Source organism: Erpetoichthys calabaricus, chromosome 8 (assembly GCF_900747795.2).
Source record: "Erpetoichthys calabaricus chromosome 8, fErpCal1.3, whole genome shotgun sequence".
Taxonomy (NCBI): Eukaryota; Metazoa; Chordata; class Cladistia; order Polypteriformes; family Polypteridae; genus Erpetoichthys; species Erpetoichthys calabaricus.
The window spans coordinates 97,991,809-98,013,385 of NC_041401.2; the positions used below are offsets into that span (position 1 = coordinate 97,991,809).

General features: G+C 38.1%; 1 protein-coding gene across 2 annotated transcripts in view; it reads left to right on the forward strand.

Annotated features, from left to right (window-relative positions):
• Positions 1 to 21,577, forward strand: part of clip2 (CAP-GLY domain containing linker protein 2) — a 121,162-nt gene that overhangs the window by 19,963 nt on the left and 79,622 nt on the right. For both annotated transcript variants that reach the window (XM_028807126.2, XM_028807127.2), the window contains exon 2: positions 5,608 to 5,820. In XM_028807126.2, the coding sequence (XP_028662959.1) occupies positions 5,712 to 5,820 (109 nt within the window). In that variant the 5' untranslated portion in view covers positions 5,608 to 5,711. The remainder of the gene's footprint in view (positions 1 to 5,607; positions 5,821 to 21,577) is intronic.

The following is a 21,577-nucleotide window of genomic DNA, read 5'->3' on the forward strand; positions in this document are numbered from 1 at the left end:
GGTGAAACGTGTGTGTGTAATTCTTGAACTAGCTAAAGAGAACTTCAAGGTCTCTTAGCTCTGCAAGGTCAGTGTTGTGAAGCAGCAGCACAAGATGGCGAAACATGCCAGACCAGGGCCCTAATGTAACAACACATGTTTAGAATGTACACTAAAACTGGAAATGTGTGTACACACAAAAAAATCCAGATGCATAAAACTGTGGATACACTAAGTTCCATACACTTTCCCTTTATAAATCCCAATAAATGTGAAATTTAATACACATGCATGCTCCTACATCCCCACCCTGACTCCTCCCAGAATTTTGCATATTTGAATATGCAAATCAATATAAATAACCTCTCTCTATTCAGTATTTTGTTAAAAGACAATGGCATTAGCACGTGGAAAAAAGACAAATTTCAGCGAATGCAAAGTGGAGGCAAGGAAAAACTTACTATTTGTAGGCTTAAGCAGTGGTATAAGCAAAAAAGAAAATTGATGTAGTGATACAGCATGGCAGAGACATTCAAAAGTTTAAATTCACAAAGTTGCACAGCACCCAAAATAAAAAAGAAGTGGTCAGATATCAAAGTTGACGTGAAAAGCGAATCGCAGCCCACTGTCTGTTTATTCTATTTCAGACAATATTACGAAAACTGACCCCCATGCCGAGGATGCGACCCCAGGGGTGCTGCTGTGCCCAGCACATCTTCGGCGCTGGCTGTACACACACCTCTGTCTTGGAAACCCATGGGCGACAATCTGGCCATGTGCTGATGGGCGCTGTTCTGGAGTCACAAAATGCAATAGTGGATGCTGTAAGAGATGTGGCCAATGAACTAAAAAATATAAGGGCTGTACTATGTGATATTGACCACAAATTAAATGAATTGGTTGAAAAATAAATGTTGTATCTGATTACCTGTTTTTACATTCTGCTAAATATATTCAAGTTGAAATGCTGTCTGATTTGGCTGATCATTTGGTGGGTCAGGGTCAGGTTCATCATACCACATCTCTTCAGGTACGGGCAAGCCACGATTGTCTGACACATTATGTAGCACGTTAAGTGCTTGCACAATGTGACACACTTTCTGTGCACTGATGCAGCAGCACATTAATAGAGTGGGAATGCTTTCTATTTACATAAGCAAATTCATTTTCTGAAGGCACCTTTATTGTGTAGTGTCAGTGCCAAGCACCACAACAGATAGATTCTCTGCTCTTTACATGGCTTTTTGAAGTGACTTGCTGTCCTTTAAAGGACTGCTTGCCTTTTGCTACAGAGTTGGCAAAGCACCTGCGACTATGGGGAACTTTATAGGCTCTCCTGCTATAGATGATGTAATGCTAACTCATTCTTTTGGTGATTCACCTCTGGCTGATGTAACTTGTCCATCGCCGTTACAATAGCAATATGTGTGCAGAGGACCACTCTGATTACATTTGGAAAACCAGACGTTACTGCAAATTACACTTTGATGTTACCCAATTCAAATGCATTGTAAGAAAATCATTATATATCTGGATGACAAGTGAATAATACCATCCTATACATTTGGCATGGCACGACTCAGTGATGTTTGTGAAATATCTGCTTGGTCAGCAAGTTCATGTTGAAAAGCTCCTGTGGCTAAAACCTGAGAGTTTACAGAACTTGCAAAGGAGCAGGTAGAGCACAAAGTCTGCCTTTCTGGCTGGCACCAGTTTAGCACACAGCTCTAAGAGGAAAATCTAAATTGTCTTAGAAGCCAGTCATCATCATCTATAAAAATGCACTCTCTTCTAATTTTTCCATTTACAATGTCTTCTAACAATGCTAAGGCAGGCATGGTAGTTGGAATAGTTTGGCCATTCCATGCACCATTATATTGTTACAGAATGATTACAATCAAATGAATTAAATTTGTAAATGATATACAATTAATTTCAGTGTATTTGATAACGCCCATGTCATGAAAAAGAAAGGGAAACAATACAGAAACAGTAGCACTGCTTTGATGCTGAGTGCCACCAGTTTGCAAAACCAAGCAGAAAAGTGCATATGCATGGTATGAGGCTGACACGAAAATGTGCATGGCTTTATGCCAAGTTCAGTTTTTATACATCTTGAAGTGAGTGTGCAAATGGGCGTATGCAACATTTTTGTACGTACTTACCATTTATACATGAGGCCCCTGGACCTCTCTGAATCTGCCTGCCAAAATAAGCCTCACCCTAAGCAGCCACATTACTATTGATAATAATTTCATAGAAGCTGATTTTTTTTCCTCATAAAGTATCCAAATGAAAGTGAAAAACCATAAACCTACTGCTATTCCTGGCTCTTTCTAGCAGGTTTTTTATCTGCTTCATATCCATCATCTTCTTTCCATAGTTCCTTTTCATATCATGTCTTCTAACTCTCTTCCCAAATCCTTGTTCAGCGCCCTTCTGACCAACAGGGACATCTAATTCCTAGCCCTTGGTTACTTCAGAGTGTCTTTTTAAGTTGTCAGGGGAAGTTGTTCCAGTCACTGGGAATTCTGGCTAATATAAATGTTCTTAAGTAGTTTTTTATTGGTTTTTTTAGTCTTTGTCTTAGAGGATTCGATGCAGTGTGTCACTCATACATTACAGGCAGCTACAGAAGTCTGATCAGGTTGTGGTGGCGTAGAACGCCACTACAGAAGAACCTTAAAAGAGAACAGAAGGTTCTGATGCAATTGCGCAAGATGAGGAGCTTATGTATTGCCAACATGTGCCTAGAACAGATTTTCATGTAGAACTCGCTCTAATAAGCATATTAGTGTGATATGTTGCAGGATAAGTTAAACTAGTGGAAGTACTAAGATATGGAAGAGAAGTGAGTATTAAAAGTGCCACAAATCACAAGTGCCAGGTTCTACTAGATCAATACACGGTGGTGTCATGCTCTGTAGTACAAGTGGTTAACAAAGTGGTTAGGATGAAACGTCAACACCATCCAAAAATCCATCCATCCATCCATTTTCCAACCCGCTGAATCCGAACACAGGGTCACGGGGGTCTGCTGGAGCCAATCCCAGCCAACACAGGGCACAAGGCAGGAACCAATCCTGGGCAGGGTGCCAACCCACCGCAGGACACACACAAACACACCCACACACCAAGCACACACTAGGGCCAATTTAGAATCGCCAATCCACCTAACCTGCATGTCTTTGGACTGTGGGAGGAAACCCACGCAGACATGGGGAGAACATGCAAACTCCATGCAGGGAGGACCCGGGAAGCGAACTCAGGTCCCCAGGTCTCCCAACTGCGAGGCAGCAGTGCTACCCACTGCGCCACCGTGCCACCCCCATCCAAAAATCTTAAGTGTAATTTAGCCGTGGCCAAATTCAGAAAGCAATAACAATACAACTGAAACCAAGGTGTAAAAGCAAACTCAATGTAAGTGACAAAAACATTTAAGTAATTATGGATTGTATGAGATTCTGAATTGTTTTGTATTCTTTCTTCTGAATGAAAGCCTTAAATAATATGGTTACTATGTTGTCACAAACTTAGAAACAATATGATTCCTGCTACAATGTGGAGGTGAAGATAAACTAAAAAAATGTAAGATTGTTATTGAATGGTGGTATTTAAGCGTATTCTTAAGCTACCACAAGCAGTTGAGTAGAGGTTGGAAAGGTAGAAGCACATCTTAGTGGCAAGTCTTATTTATTCCAGCATAGCTTACAAGGCTTCTGAAGAGAGTTTTATGGTCAATCACCTCATGCTGTGTCCATTCAATAGCAGCTGAGTTTATGCTTATGAGGAGGTAATTTACAATTCATACAACATCCATTTCTGTGATTTGGTAGGTTCAGCATCAAGACTGGAATCCCTCAAATAACATAATTAGTTGCAGAATTTAAATGGATTGAGAAGAAGTGATGTGCTCAAGGGTTTTTGACATGAAACGCAGATTGGAGATGTGATAAAAAATTAATGGCATGAGGCTTAGCTTCTTCAGTATGGTGACAACATATGCTGAGATACACTGACCAGCAAGAAGTGAGAATGACTGAAAGGACAGATTGGGAGTATGTATAATGAAAGGACCAAAATCAGAACAATAGAATTTGAGAAGAGGTGTAGGCAGAGAGTCCAGAGAGCAGGTTATGAGAGACAGGAAACGAGAGACGTCAGAAATCATTATAGACTTACTATGAGGAGAGGGTAGGGTGAAGGTTTAGTGAGATGAAACTTGTTTGTAGGAGAGGATGCATTGAAAAGGGATCATCTATGACAACGTTATTGCAGAATACAGAAGATGCTGGAACTCTCATTTGCCTTAAAGTGAAGAATCTGGATTATCCTGCCCCTTACTGATTACCATAGAATAACACCTGCCACTGGCAGCAGCAAGGACTTTCTCATAATACACAGTGTGAGAAGGCCAGTTCTGCATATGTATAATGAGACCAGATGTTCTCCATTTCCTCACTAGCTGATTACAATGCCAGGGGCTGCAACAGTTCTTTCTGATTTCTCTGGGGAAACAATGTCTGTGATAACAGACTGAGAAGTTTCACGTAAGACCTCTACATTCAGTAAAGGTATCTCAGTGTGAAGACAATAGGACATTAGGACTATACAAAGAATAGTCAGCTTGGTTCCTGGGTTGCCTCTAAAGACCCTGTCAAATTGTATGAAATTTTCTAGCGATTTTCTGTCGCAGAATTCATTTACGTAACCTTAGCTTGTCAAGAGCAGTCATGATGACTTCGAGACATGTTGTTTGACATTCCCAGTGACTCAGTTGAACCATTCTGTAAGTCACCCTGATAAAAATGAAACACTTGTAGGGGTGCTGCATTGTATGTGAGAGGTAGCAACCAATGAGTGCTCACCCAGAACTGCAATGCATGTAGTGCAATCACAAGGAAACAGGGAAACAAAATATTATGGACCTTTCAAACAAAAGACAGGTTAATCTGTGTGATGTCTTGTTTTACTTACCATAACACAATAGTTAAAAAAAGGCCAGAGATTGCAGCTGAAATTACAGTACATGGAAAGTGTCTGTACTGCACTTGTGCAGTCAGGCAGCCTGTGATTGGCTGTCAGAAAAAGGAGCAAGCTGGCAATGCTTTGGATATGTGAAACTGGGCTAGAAAGTCATCAAAGAGTTTGTCAACCCGTGCGATTTCTAGTTGTATAATCTGACGTCCTCAGATGAGAAGATCAATAACTGCATTCGTCAAGTTTTAAAATCCTCCCCAGATAGAAGTGATGTGATATGATGCTGGCTTTAGGCTAACCCAGGATGCATAGTATATGTCTTCCTCTTGCCTGTGGTGTGTAAGTCTACAGTGATTATGAGAGAAGGATTGAAGTTTTGGTGGTATGAAATCAAGAGGGTGAGAATAAGAGGGAAGTGTAAGGCAGTTTGGCTTGTTATTTGTTATTATTTAAGGTAACATCAACGCCTTCCCACTTATTGTTTACAGTATGTATTTATGTATTTATTTGTACTTTGTATACTCACATTATTTGTCTGGTCTGTCTTTGATTACAACATTATTTTTAAAGATTCTGAAGTTGTGGTCTAGTTTTATTTTATCATAGTTGAAAATGTTCATTAATTTTTATACTGTTGACCATCTCTAGGCATGGAAAGAACTACCTCTTCAAAGGGCCAAGGCCTGACTGAGTGACTGCTGGCATCCTGAAGATATCCCAAGAAAAAGAGACCAAAACCAGTAACAGTAAGGATGCTGAAGCCTAGTGGCCTAAAGATCCCCAGCAAGGGCCCCAAGCACTCCAGTCCAGTGGGAAGGTCGTCTACTGGGTCCACATCCAGCACAAATGCTCAGAAAGAGGGTAAGGATTCATCATGGCTTTAACTATATTACAGTGAAAATGTATATTCACAATGATAATATATGCTTTCTCACTTCCTGCAATTTTGTTCTGTTCTTAATTACTATTCTTAGATGCATTTAAACTTAGTAGGCATTTGACTTCACAATTGGGCACAGAGAGCACTGAAACTGAACTTGGAATATGAAATGGGGACTTGAACTTGACTCATCTTAGCTACCAGAAAGAGACTTAAGACATTTGTAGAAATGTTTGCTTATTGTACATCTGGTCTTAGGACACTTGCCCATAGGTATCCTACTCAGGCATATTGTAATACAGTTCACATAAAACCAGACTCTGGAGGCATTTCTAAAAACTTTCACTGTGCAAGAGACTGAAAGCATTGTCAATGGCATGCAGGCTAAGAAACACCATTATTTCACTAGCCTTAGCTGTGTGATTTCAGTTGGAATTAAGAGAGAGGCTTGACAATATATCTAAACTGAATACACTTACTTTATACACTCCTGTGAAGCTTGCTGTGAAGCCAGCCTGCATGAAAGCTAAGCAAGATAAAAATATAGCATCTCATGTGAAACTATTAAATTACCTTTACTCAGGGACTTTCACAGCTAGCCCTGCAAGTCGGGACTAATTCTTCATGAGGTTCCCTTACTTTGTAAATGCTTTGTTTTCTTATACTGGTTAGCTCATTCCTGTAGTGCAGTACTGCTAGTGAATGTCCTTCCACTGCTCCTCCTCACAAGCAACATCTGCTTACAAACACAGTTTTTCTAGACTGGTTTCAAGTTAGTGACCTTTTTTGACTTTTTCATTTTAATGTGCTTTTTTCACTCTTTTAAAGAAGTTTTAGCAAAAACTGAAGACCAATCTTATGCAGAAAAATTCTACTGGGGTGGCTACAAGAAATTAATGTGAAATCCCGAGGCCACTTCATGCTCCATTCTGCCACACGGTGTTGCAGTGATATTATACATTAATCTTCTTCAATAAAAATGCAATACAGGTTTTCCATCATGAGAAACTGCAGGAGCTGTCATGAGATAGCAGTCTACCATTGGTCCCTTTATTACTGATGAATGTGCAAATATGAGTGAGGTTGAATGTGCACTTGCTTAAACGCTGATCCACCTCTACAGCCTGACCTAAGCCGACAGTAATGTGCTTCTATATACGGCCATTAAATTTCATGTTGTCTGAATGAACAAATGACAAGTGAGCATGCTGATGTTCGAAACAATGCTGGTGGTAAGTGAAACAAACAAAAGTCTCAAGGTCCTTGCCTGATATAAATAATGTTCCCTGCAGCCTCCGCAGTGAGATTACACATTATAGTCAGGGAATAGAGTGGTAAAAAGTCTAATCTGTAAAAGGAAGTCTTTTTTGTGATGAATAGCAAATTACTAATTCAATTTCTTCTAACACACCAACTTTGGTACATTTGAATTTCTACTTCTAACCCAGGTATATTGACAGGTAATTTGTGTAGACCAAGTACAGTAAGATATTCTTCCTGCAAATCTACATACCATTACAAATTCACAAAATCACAATATTCATTTGAATTTTCTGGAAAATACAATCTTGACACATATTTAGTAATATTGATTAATAGAAGTGACGATCCTATGGTGTGTTTCTACATAGACTTTCAGGTAGTCTGACTAAAGTAAGCATCAGATTAAGCCAATTTAGAAAAAAATAAAAAGGTTAATTTATTTTTTCCTGTAACCAGCTGGAAAAAAAAACTCTGCTGTCAACTTCATAGAGCATTTATTGGAGTTACCATTTTTGAATCACACTTTTCTTTACCCACTCTCACTCTTCTTCAGTGACATCAATCTGTCTTTTAACATTTGAGTGCAAATGATTACTTTATTAACAAAAACTAAAAAGGCATTTGTTTCTACATACATCTCATGCTTCTTAGACTTTACCTTGACAAGGATCATCTATAATGCACATTCTTCTCTTGCCCTAGTGAATGCACACTTGATTTCTTGAGTTCTTATTTAGAAATGCTTGTTAGAAAACTCACTTGTGGTGCTGGATACAAGGTGTAGACTGGAAAAACCCATGGCGTGTCATTGCAGCTAGCATTGCAGTAGTAAAATTACTTCGTACAAGGCCTAAATTGAAAAAGGATGGAAGGATGGATAGGTCTTACACTGTTCTAATCCAGAATAAAGAGTTTAAATGTTTTTGTAAAAATGTATGCTCATTAGCAGTGGTTGCTGTAAAATATTAAGCTTACTTGCAGCTTAATTATCTAGGCAAATGAGTGTTCATTTTACTTTTGGTTAACATTAGAATGGTTCATTACAATTTGCTTAAACCAGTGTTAAACATGGGGCAGCATTTTGACACAGTGGTTAGTGTTGCTGCTTTACCACTTTTAAGGATTTATGTTAAAAATCTCAGGACTGCTTACTGCCTGGGCATTTTCATGTTTTCTCCATGTCTGTGTGGGTTTTCCCAGGGTATTCTGGTTCTCTCCTGCAGCCCAAAGATGTGTGCATTAAACTGAGTGTGAGCGATTGTGCCCTGTGATGAACTGGTGTCCTGTCCAGAGGTGGTCCTTGATCAACCACTCAGTGCTGCAGGGATGCTTATGACACTGATAGACACCGCGCTGAAAATTAATGAATGAGTAATTATTCAATTTAAATATGGCACATACATCTGTAAGAGCATAATGTGCTAATTATCAAAAAAGGCATTGTAATGCTGATTGAATGGGGAACTCTTCATATTTTTCAAGCAAAAAATTTGATGAAAAACTTGTGGTGATGAATATTTCAATTTTAGGATTATCAATTATCATCACTTACCAGAATGTACACGTTACCTGAATTTGCAGAAGCCTGCACTAAGTGTATGTCTGCTGCATTCAGTTTTGATATGACACATTGCCATTGAGCCAGTGCATTTTTTATGAAGTTACATCGCAGTTGTGAGTAAACACATTACAAAATAAGACTTGCAACATCCAGGCCTAAATTAGTTAAGAAAGTTGTTTAGGAATATCTAACTACACAAGGCTGTACCTGTAACCGTGTTTCTTTACTTGCATATTGTACTGCATGAAACAATTTGTTTCTTTATCTATGTGCAGTTTTTACTTTAAATACCGTCCACATTTAATTTAATATAAAACTCGCTCAGTAACTCACTCACTCATTCATCAACAAAAATACTAGTTCACATTTAGCTAAAAAGCTGAAATTTGGCAGGATGGTATATATAGGGCAATAGGTATCCACAAGAAAACTTCATTATGATATGACAATATTCAGGGTTAAAGCCCCCCAAACAAAAAACTAAATACTTCAACATCTCAAAACTGCTTTGATGAATTTGATTGAAATTTAGAGGCGATGCACTGCGAAAAGTAATCTAAGCAGGTGGAAAGTTTTATATCAAGACATTAAATCCCATTTTCCTTATTTTGAGTTTTGCTGACTTATGAAGAAATTTGTATTTTAGATTGTTTAACTTATAAGAAATTTTGTCAAGCAAATTTTGCTTACACAGCTTACAGATTTTTTTGGTAAATAAAATCAAACTCATATTTCAAGTTTTATTTTGTAGCTTTTGCATATGCATTTTTGCAGTGTGTAGAAAAAAGAAAATTAGCTGACACATTTGTTGTATTTGTCCTTATTTGTTGTTAATAATGCTGCAGCAAGTGGGACGTTATAATGCATCATGTCTCTGATCACAACAGACCGTTTGCTTAAGCAAAATGAAAGAATCAAAGCTTGAAGAACACGTGTTCAGCAAATGCTATGAAAGTCAATTGTTTTCCAAGTGCTGTGACTGTAAGCATAGTCAATTTAGTGCAACTGATCCAGTAAGAAAGTTAGCTAATATATATTACCCTCTCCATCCTCCTTCTTATCTGCAGCCTTGTAATAAACACCAATGTGGTGACTACAAGTCCCATAAGCCAGTGGGATGCTCCACAGGATTTCATCAGCACTCACAAAGTTTAAATAAAAGCAACATGTTGTCAAAGGTAGCCAGTGCTGCGATTTTTTTTCCAACCACGTTGGGAAGACAATTTCATTGTCTCACTGGATTACATTGTTTATCTTAGAGAACCTTCTTTTTGTCTTGTCTTGAATTATGTTTAGACTTGTTGCATTTACAAAAGGCCTGCACCCTTTTCTAAGAAATGTGTTACCAAAACCAGTGTATGCAGTGTTGCCAAACACTTAAAGAGCTTTCTTCCATTCTTTATTAAAACCTCCCCAACCCAAATACCTGCTTTCAGTAAGTTTTATTATTGTAACGTATTCAAAAGGAAGCTCTGCCATTTTGCTTATCATTAACTATTGTAATGTTATATTTGACAAAATCATGTAGCCGGAAAGTGTGGGCATGTACTTCATTTTACTCTGTCTACCATATTTGACAATGAATCTGAGATATAAAAATTACATTACATTTTTTATCTTTAAGTTTGCAATATTAATAAAGGTCACTGTTATTTAAAGTTAAAAAACAAAGAGAAAGTTTAAAAAAGGAATTAACAAAAAACATGGCCCACTGGAGGCAAGCCACGATTGAAGAGAATGAAGCGCAATTTTTTTTCTACAGTTGATGGAGGTGCTATTTTTCAGAATGTGATAAAAAGAGAATAGAACAGTGGTTTTGAGCGAGTAAAGCTATTTAATAACTTTCTTTTTGGTAGATATTTATTCAGATCCACTGTATACAGAGACAGTACTAATGTTAGGCTTTGATGCTAATGGAGAGTCGAAATTTTTAGCAGTTTGTAGTTTTGAATAAATCAACTTTTAATCAGTTTTTCAACATTAATGAATACCGTAATTTGGTTGACGCCCTTTAATGTGGAGTTCTGCTACAATCTCTTTCACACCAATGCCACCAAGGACTGTGTGTAGCATGTTTAAGAGGTAAATAGCTCAAGTAAACTACTGATATTAGTCCCTGGCAAAAGAAAAATACAAATATTGTATGTAGGAGAGTACTGAGTAACATAAGTACTTCTGATATATCAGCTTAGCCACCAGCGCTATAACTGAGGCCCACTGACTTTTTCAGGTGAAAAATTTCCCAGGTGAAGACAGGTAACACAGCCAGTATTTTCAGTGGAAACTATACTAAAACAAGTAATGAGAGAATATATAGCCACGGGAGATCAGATAGATGACAGGATAATTCTATTGCAGAATGTTTTAGGCTTTATCTTTAACGTGGGACTGTGCAGTTTATGAAATTATCCATCCATACATACATTTTCAGAGACAAAATCTTTGTTGGTAACATCAGACATAATGAAACAACTAGTGGTGTCATTATTGAGAGGCTTTAGCTCCTGATTTTAAGTGTTCAGACCCTGACCTCTGAGAGCCTTCACTCCAACCTTTCTAATAGACTTAGGCTTTCAGCCTCGGATTTTTGTGCCAATCCCAAGAAGTTCTTGAGGAAACTGAACATTTAACCCAACCACCACCATTTCATTGACAACATGAAAACTCCATGAAGGGGAGAAACTGCTGTTCCACCAGACACGTATTTTAAATTAATTATCAGCGACAGTTGGGGGGTAAACCCTTAATAAGTGCTGAAGCCAGTGATGTCCCTGGAAAGAAGCAGCAGTGGATGGGATAGCAGAAAACTGTCAGGGTTTCTTTATTAGAGTCAAACCACAGCAAAATTATGAATAAAGTATTGCCTTAAATTACCATATATTAATATGATTTGAGTTACTGATTAATGCTAATGGCACTAGTGAACTAAATATTGACAAGGGTAATGATTGCATTTTTGTTCATAAAATGAAACATCTTCTACTTTTGTTTTTATAAGTTTTCCAATTTTCAAGCCCTCAATCTCTGTTGAAACCTTTGTGTAATCAAATATGCAGTGCATTGTGAAAATTCTCTTTGAAGGCACAATGCTGTTGTTAGCACGTGTGTCCGATGACCCTGGAGTCCTGGTGCCGATTTATGGCTTAGTTACTTGCTGTGTAGTGTTTGTACATTCTCCCTTTGTCTGCACCTAGAATATTATACCTTTTATTCATTTACATTTACCATTTTATATAGAACATACATTAGTTAGCCCTTCTTCCTCACAGCTCCAGGATACTGGTTTCAAATCTTAGCTCACTGTCTGTGTAGAATTTGCATGTTTTCCTATGTAAAAATAGTCTTTAATATGGATATGAAGATTTAATAAGCATAATACAAGTGAAAATTTATGGCATCTATTTATTATATATTTATTATAGATTGGTTATATTTTATGTAAATGGTATACTTCTTAGTGGATAAAGATGTTTTAATTGCTAAATTTTTAGATGAGTGAGCCAATGCTTGTTCTTATGAGCATTCTCCTCAAACCTTTGTTTTTATTTGTTTCACCAGATACTTAAGTTTTGTATCTTTTTATTCTTTTTTTGTATTTTAAATTTTTTCTGTTTTTATTCTTTTTTTTTGTATTTTAGATATTTGATAGAATGACCAGTGGGTCATTTTGGTCTCAGAGGTTTTTTTGTTTTTTTATTCCTTACTGGCCATCACACCCTTCATATAGTTTATATGATTACTGTTTTTATTCTTTGTTTCCACTTAGTGCCATTTGCAAAGCATTGTGAGTTATTCTCTGTATTGGAAGACACTATATAAATAATTGTTGTTTCCTCTCACATGTCACACCCCCAAAAAATCATGCTGTTATCTCAATATGAGTGAATGTAGGTGTGCATGCATGAATAATCACTGCGATAATGTAGCATGTTTGTTTTAGTTTAGTCACCTATTGACTAAAATGCAGTTTCACTTAAGACCACACCAGTATGTGTGCATAGTGATATAGTAGCTATCCACATAATAAATCCATTCAGTTCTGTCTCTTTTTCCAGTGGATATCTGTGAATCTTTAATTTAAAATTATTTGTAATTACATTGTGACTAGCTGAGATTTAAATCACATATATATTTAACATGGTTAAATTAATGTAATTTTTGGTACTCAAAATGCAGTTTTAATGAGTCAAAATGTAATTGACCAAATCCGAAATGTTTTCAATTTTAACTAGTCAAAATTAAATTACAAATATGCCACTCTTATTTTTACTAGCCATATGTATTTTGCAGATACAGTCTGTTTTACATAACTAAAATGTAATTTAGAATTTTCAGCCTTTTAATTATGACTAATCAAAAGTAGTCATTCAATACTAAAACACTTGCCATTCACACAAGTGTTATGTTCTTTAAAGGAGAAGCAGTCCATGAGAGAAAATTAAGTGTTTCAGTTTACAAGCAAACACACCCACTGCAAGAGAAAGCTGCTGCATTTGCATTTTAATTCAGTGACTGAATCTTTAAAAGTTTGTGTGATAGGCAGTCCTGAAAAAGAGTGACTCATAATATATTTAAACATTCATCCACTACTTGTTGCCTATATACCTCTACATTTCCTTGACATTGTGTGACTTTAAGATGAAAAATCAGTCATCCAGAAGCTCAAGAGTAGATTACAGCATCTCCCCCTTAGCACCATTAAAACAAAACCTCATGAATGCGAAGTTAAAAAAAGAGTATTTATAGAAAAGGAAGGAATAATAATGACTATCATCCAGGCACTAACAAACCATAAGCCACTGTCTTGAACACTTTTATCGTGCGTGCTTTTCAACTGTTCCATTGATTTGCCCCCTCAAAGGTGAATTCCATAAATGGTCCATATTAATAATGTCAATGTCACATCTTTTCTTGAAAACCTTTCAGTGAAAAACTTTAGTACCTTAATACTGCCTGAATTACTAGTCTGACAAATCCTTGGACTAGCAGACTGCCAGCAACCCTTTGAACCTTGGTGGAAGCAGGTGGAGTTGATTCCACCATATATTAAGGTTATTACATTACTGTTACCTGTAATAGAAAAAATGTAAAATGTTGCAAAACTAATTTGTAAATAACACACATTGTAAAGGCAAATTAACGACTGGAACCAGCAGAAAAAGACAACTTTTAGGGCCTCAAACAGTAGAGTAGGTCCTAGCAACACAACAGAAACACAATCAAAAAGCAATCTTGATATAGTATTTATCTTCAGAGATACTCAAAACAGTACGTGCCAAAGTATTACACTCCTGAAATATACAGGCCGATCCCAGGAATCTATTTATGGAATGTGTAGTGTAAAAAACTAAATGATACCACAACAGCTTCACTCATCCTGTCTGACATGAAACCTAAGGCAACAGAAACTTTGTGTCATGACAGATTGGTCCAAGGAGAGCATACTACATGTTTTTATTTTTATATTTTTGCTCCCTCTTAACATTTTAACAGACAGCCATTAGTTTTGCTAAATACTAAAAAGTTGCAGATTCAGTTCACACCACTGAGTAAAAATGCTTCGCCAAGCATGTAACACAACCTGCCTGTGAATATTTGTAGCCACTACTGCTGGGAATGTACAGCACTTTCGGATGCTGAGTCCATTCAAGACAACCTTAAGAAATAAGAAATTAGGGAAAATACCATAGCCTTTATTCTGCTACCAGATTTACTAGTCTTACAAAAGCACTATTAGTTTGACTTACAGTGAACGTAATTCTACTACTGACACTCCCCAGAGAAGAGTATTCAGAAAAGCAAATAGCTCATCAGAATGCTATGGCTGACAGGATTCAGGACTTTAAGTCCTGAACATTTGCTGAGACTTGATAAACTTGACAAGTGATCCTTGACATGCCTTGCCATGGCTGACAGTAACAGCAGTACTGTCTGGTATAAACTGTAAAGCTCTATTCAAGTGGATTATAGCAGCTTAAAGCACGGCATTGCTCATATTGTGCAGGTTGATTATTGACAATTTTTCCCTTTGGACTAGCTGGGCAGACTTAATATATTTTCTGATACCCATTGAAGTTTAGACTCCAATAATGATTTGGAATGAACATAGACATTTAAATGAAAAATGACTACATTAAGAAGCACATGCCTAAAGTAATGAACAGCAGACATCTAGCCACATATCAATTTTTTGTCCTCACTTTCTTCATGGAAGAATTGTTGCAGACAGGATGCCAATCCACTGGTGATCTCACTCCCACAAACACCTACACTTCCTTACACCAGCTCAATTTAGAATTGACAATTACCATAAAAGCATGTCTTTAAATAAACAAGGAAAGAAGAATTGCCAGTAGAATCTCTGAAATAATATAGTAGTTAATTATATATTTTATTATATAAAGAAAACATCAGGATAAAATATATACTTTGGATATTTGATTGTAAGTTTTTCACTCAACATAATGAAGTGTTGAGATGAGCATGGGATAAAGGAAACGAGTCAGCATCGGACAGGACAGGATACCAGTACATTGCACAGCCCACTCATACTTACTCAATCAAGGTCAGCTAAGATCCACTAAGTATTCTAATGTGGACGTCTTTAGAATATGAGAGAATACTGAGCTTCCTAGAGAAACTCCTACAGACACACTGAGAACATGCAGGAAACAGGTCCTGAATTCAACCAAGGTTTTTATAATTGTGAAACAGTAGTGCAACCACTGTGTTACCAAGTTAGTCAGTCAGTCATTTTCCAACCTGCTATATCCTAACACAGGGTCACAGGGGTCAGCTGGAGCCAATCCCATCCAGCAAAGGGCGCAAGGCAGGAACAAACTCCGGGCAGGGCGCCAGACCACCCCAGGGCACACACACACACCAAGCATGCACTAGGGACAATTTAGAATCGCCAATGCACCTAACTTGCATGTCTTTGGACTGTGGGTGTGAACATGAAATATAAATTGATTATTTTGGTCTTTTGATGTTTCATATTGTTTATGCTCTGATGTTTATTTCATTTTCTGCATACTTTAATATGCAAAATGCAAGCAGGGCAACATTTCCACCCAGCATGGAAACAGTAACTTTTGCATATTTTGTCACTAATACAAGATGATGATTTCCCTTTGGAGCATATTTTTTATCATGGTTTAGATGTGAGCCAATGTCTACTATCAGCTGATAAAATGGTAATCAGGGTTTGAATATTTCATTAGATTTTAATGAGCAAGGCTTTCAGATTAAATGTGGGACTACATAAATCAACGGGAGGAACTGGTAGCTGTAGAATCAAATATATTTTTGTGGGATTTTCTCCTAAGGTGTAAAGCAATTCTTTAGATTAACATAATGTTGGTAATATATAGCACTTGGGGTATGAGAGCTGTTACAGGCACACACAACACATGAAAATCCATCCATTTATCCCTCTGGCCCACTTAACCTGAACAGCAGGGAAGCTGGAGTCTTTCCCAGCAAGCAATGGGCAAAAAGAAGGAACAATCACTGGACAGGGTGCTGCCAGTCCATTATAGAGTGAACACACACACAAAAGCGTACACATTAGGAACAATTTAGCAATGCTAGTTTAGCCGTCCTACAGAGTGGGAGGAAACTGGAGAACCCGGAAGAATCCCATACAAACATTGAGAGAGAATGCCAACTCCACATAGGGTGCACCTGGGAGTTGAACCCCAGTGTGCTTATTGTGATGCAGCTACGCTACCACAGCACAACTGTGCCTCCCACAATATTCTTTGTAATTGCAAACATTACATTTTATTTACTGGGTTTCACAAATATAATAACCATAAAAAACTGTTAAGTTACTGTGCACATGAATAAGGGATGAGGCCACTTTATTAGGTAAAGGCTTGAGCAGTCATATTTTGAAATGACATAAAACTACCATACAATACATAAAACTATTGTAAATGTCAATAGAGATTATGACTTCATGAATATTGTCACTGATGTTTATATGAGGGGTAACATCTGACAAGTGTCTTCTTCGTGCAGAGATCCACTAATCTTTTATTCAGGCTGTTCAATATATATTTTATATAACTAAGTATAAGCAGGAGTCAGTATTATCAGTAACAAAAGTACATAATGAATAATAAAATTAAAGTAAACTAATACATATGAATAATAGAAATGTAAAAATAATATATTTAAAGACAAATACATTAAAAGAATAGAAAGAATATAACATTCAAAGGAAGATACAATCATATAATTTGAATGCAGAAGTGATAAACAAGTATACACCGATCAGTCACATCATTAAAATCACTGACAGGTGAATAATACTGATTATCTCGTTACAATGGCACCTGTTGAAGTGTGGAATATATTGGGCAGCAAGTGAACAGTCAGCTCTTGAATGTAATGTGTTGGAAGCAGGAAAAAAAGGGCAAGCATTAGGATCTGAGTGACTTTGACAAGGGCCAAATTGTGATGGCTAAACATCTGGATCAGAGCATCTCCAAAACCAGGTCTTGTGGGGTATTCCCAGTCTGCAGTGGTTAGTACCTACCAAAAGTGGTTCAAGGAAGGATAACCAGTGAAACTGCGACAGGGTCATTGGCGCCCAAGGCTCATTGATGAATGTGGAGAGCAAAGGTTAGCGTGTTTGGTCCAATCCCACTGAAGAGCTACTGTAGCACAAATTGCTGAAAACTTAATGCTGGCCATGAGAGAACATTGTCAGAACACAGAGTGCATCGTATGGGGGTATGTAGCCACAGACCTGTCAGAGTGCCTGTGCTGACACCTGTCCACCACCAAAAGCACCTACAATGCGAGCATCAGATCTAGACCATTGAGCAATGCAAGAAAGAGACCTGGGGCCTCATGTATAATGCCGTGCGTAGAATTCGCACTATAACATGACGCAAGCACAAAAGCCGAAATGTGCTTACGCACAGAAAAATCCAGATGCAGGAATCTGTGCATTCGCCAACTTCCACGTTTTTCAGCTACATAAATCCCGCTCAGTGTGGAAATAAATGCACACGTTTGCTGTCCTGCCCTAACTCCTCCCAGAATTACGTCTCTTTGAATATGCAAATCAATATAAATAGCCATTAAGCTCAGCATTCTGTGAAAAGGCAATGGCAAAAGTACGAGGAAAAATAGAAGAATTTCAGCTAATACCAAATGGAGGCAAAGAAAAACGTACTATTTGTTGGTTTAAACAGTTATATAAGCAACAAAAGGAAGTTGAACGAGTGACATAGCGTGTCGGAGAAACTCGAAAGCTCAAGTTCACAAAGTCGCACAGTGCCCGAAATAAAAAAGTTGTCACATATCAAAGTCGGTGTGAAAAGGCGAGTCGTAGCCCACTGTCTGTGTGTCATATGAAAGCTTATTAGGGTACAGTGAAAAAAAAGGCACACAGTGTGAAAAAAGCACGAAATGTCAACTTTAATCTCGAAATTTCCACTTTAATCACGTAGTTTATTTTGTCATTAAAGTAGAACATCATAAACTTCATCTTAAAATCATTTAATTTACTAGTTTCTCAAATCCCATCGTAACTAAAGTAGCACGTTAAATGCTTTGTTTTGTATTTGATCTTATATGTGCTCTATGTGCCTGAATCACTACGTGCTCTTCCTCCGACAGGACACAAAATCCATTATGTTCGTAATATTACAGCTCTCTGAGTAATTAAAATACTAAGAAGTATACGTGATATCATTTTCATGATGATATGAGTTAAAGTATGTTATTAAACATGGGAACACGGTGGCGCAGTGATTGTTCATGTCTTACAGCAAGATGCTTGCTGCGCCATGTGCGACCTTCAGTGAAATGCTTTATTACAGAATTACTGTCTTTTTCAAACGTACTAACCCCCAATTCCTGTCCTTACTTTTCTTCTCCAAATACCCAATCGCCACACAATCAGCTCTGTAATAGACGTTAAGCCATCTGTAAGCTTAGAACGGCGATTCTTCAAAATGTTTAAGGAACATCGAAATATCTTCGTAATGTTTAATTATTCTATCCATCTATCCTTCCAGTGTTGCGCCAGCCACAGCATGAAAACAGCGTGAGGCAGGAACAAACCATGAACAAGGCTCAAGCTTGCTAGCACCATGTAGTTAAAGTTAAAGTTTTATCTGTATAATATAATCAACATATTTTGCTGCATTTCATCTTAAAAATGATATAGTCATCATACGTAAATACGCGCTTTATAAAGTGGCTCAGGATGTGCAATATTATAACTGTAACATAAGTACAATTACCTCACGGTAACTTGCAAGTATAAACAGTTCTACAAGGAGCACTTGAGCCGCCGTTGTGGATGTGGATCTAAGAAAGGGTAACCACACAGGAACAGTACCACTGCTTTGACGCTGGGTGCCGCCAGTCTGCAAAACCTAACGGAGAACTTGCGTACGACAGGGTATGAGGTACTGTGGAAAAGTGTGTGGCTTTACGCCAAGTGTAGGTTTTATACTTCGCAATTTGAACGTGGAAACATTCTTACACAACATTTCTGTGCGTACACACTGTTTATACATGAGGCCCCTGGTCTGATGAATCATGTGGATGGCTGGGTGCATGTACGTTGTTTACCTTGAGAAAAGATGGCAGCAGGGTACACTATGGGAAGAAGACAAGCCGGTAGAGTCAGCGTGATGATGCTCTGGACAATTTTCTGCTAGAAAACCTTGTGTCCTAGCATTCATGTGGATGTTACATTGACACATACCACCTACATAAAGATAGTTGTAGACCACATACACTACTGATATTAATAGCGTCTTTCTGCTGGATAATGCATCCTGCCACACTGAAAAAAATTGTTCAGGAATAGTTTGTGGAACATAGCAAAGAGTTCAAGGTGTTGACTTAGCCTCCAAATTCCCCAGATCTCAATCTGATGTTATCTTTGGAATGTGCTGGAAAAACAAGTCCAATTCATGGAGACCCCACCTTACAACCTACAGGACTTAAAAGATATGCTGCTGACGTCTTGGTGCCATATAGTTCTTGTGGAGTCCATGCCTTGAAGGGTCAGAGCTGTTTTTGGTAGCTGTGGCTGATATATATATATATAATGGCAGATGGCCAGAGCCCTTACCTGGCCGGGACTCCTATTTTATAGAAGGACTGGGGGAGAGCACATGCACAGAGCGCTAGCCCCTTGGGTTGCAGCAGTGCATCGGATTCCCACAGTGCTTCGTGTGCCATCAGAGGGTGCTGCAAGGACTGCGGAGCCCTACTTTGTCGTGCTTCTGCCTCACTACGTTAACAAGCCACCAGAAGTACTTCTGGGTGCAGGATAAAAGAAGCTCACTGCCATTGCTGCATGAGCCAGAGACAGGAGGGAGAAGACGAAGCTTGACAGAGGAGGAGTGGAGGCAGAGAAGGAGAGAGACAAGAAGACAAAGCGTTATGTGCTGTTGTTGTTCTTGTGCTTTTTTCTGTGACTGTGCTGTGGGAAACAAAAGAAGCGTTTCTCACTGAATAAAGTCTGTGTTGTGCTTGTGGAACTTGTGTCTGCATCTTTCTGTGTCGGGTTTGGGGAGCTGGTGCACACCCTGCAGGCCACAACCGCACCAAGACAGTCCAGGGTGCAAATAAATGTACTTTTATTTCCAGTACATTTTATTAAAATCCACACCATAATCTCAAATCCACATGCCCTCGCATAACAATCATATAGAAGCCTCCCAAACCAGGGAAGTATATTCCCAACAGCACCCCTGGCGGCACCCAAGGATCCGAAAGGGATGCTCTTTGAAACTATAAATCTCAGGCAACCCTGTGGGTGCTCAGTCTGGGGCAAAATCAGAGGAGCACTGCTCCCTCTCAAACTGAATTGTTCAGACTCCCCCAAAAAATAAGAAATAATAATTATGTAGAACATCAAATAAGGATCAATAACAATAATTCAAAATAATTCAGATGTACCTGACATTTTTCAAAGGAATTTAATTTGTTGTGTTTATCAAACAAATAAACCTTGGATATACTGTAACATACTTTACTGATATATACAATGAAAAGTTGACTGAATCGTTCACTCACTCACTGAACAAAAATACTATTTCCTGATTACTAAAAAGCTGAAATTAGGTACAATAGTATATCTAGGGAAATAGGTATCTGCCAAGAAAGGACATTAAGATATATCACTATATAGGAGTAAACACACAACACCCACAATGAGGGTGGGTTGGGGGTTTGACTCGTAGAGCTGCAGATGAATTACCAAAAGGTGAAAGGAAGGATAACAGCTGCTTAGCAGTTTAAAAGTGCTGCGAGGCACACAGAGAAAGGGTGCACAGCTGTAGCTTAGAGGGAACATAGCTGATTACCCGTTTCAGTTCAAAAGAATACACTTTCCTGTAAAATTGTGTTTTGCAATAATCATCAACTAAATACAAGTCCCTAGGAAAAGGCAGGAATTGATCTAATGTAGGAATGATTTACTCATGGGCAATTGTGTACAGCCTGTTCAAGAGTAAGCAGCTCCAGTGACCTACTAATATTATTATTATTATTATTATTATTAATTGACTGATGCCTCTATCCAAGGTGATTTACAACATATGAGATACAATTGGTTGCATTTCCTTTGTTTCTCCAATTGGAGCACAGGCAGGTGAAGTGACTTTCACATGGTCACACTTTGTTAGTAGTGGGATTTGAACCTGTAGCCTCAAGGTGTAAAGTCCTTGGTCCAAAGCCTTAACCACACTGCCTGCTGATAATATTAGCCCTTGGTAAAAAAAAAAAAAAAACAAATAATATAATATTAGCCCTGGGTTCGCTTCCCAGGTCCTCCCTGTGTAGAGTTTGCATGTTCTCCCTGTGTCTGCTCCGGTTTCCTCCCACAGTCCAAAGACATGCAGGTTAGGTGCGTTGGCGATTCCCTAGTGTGT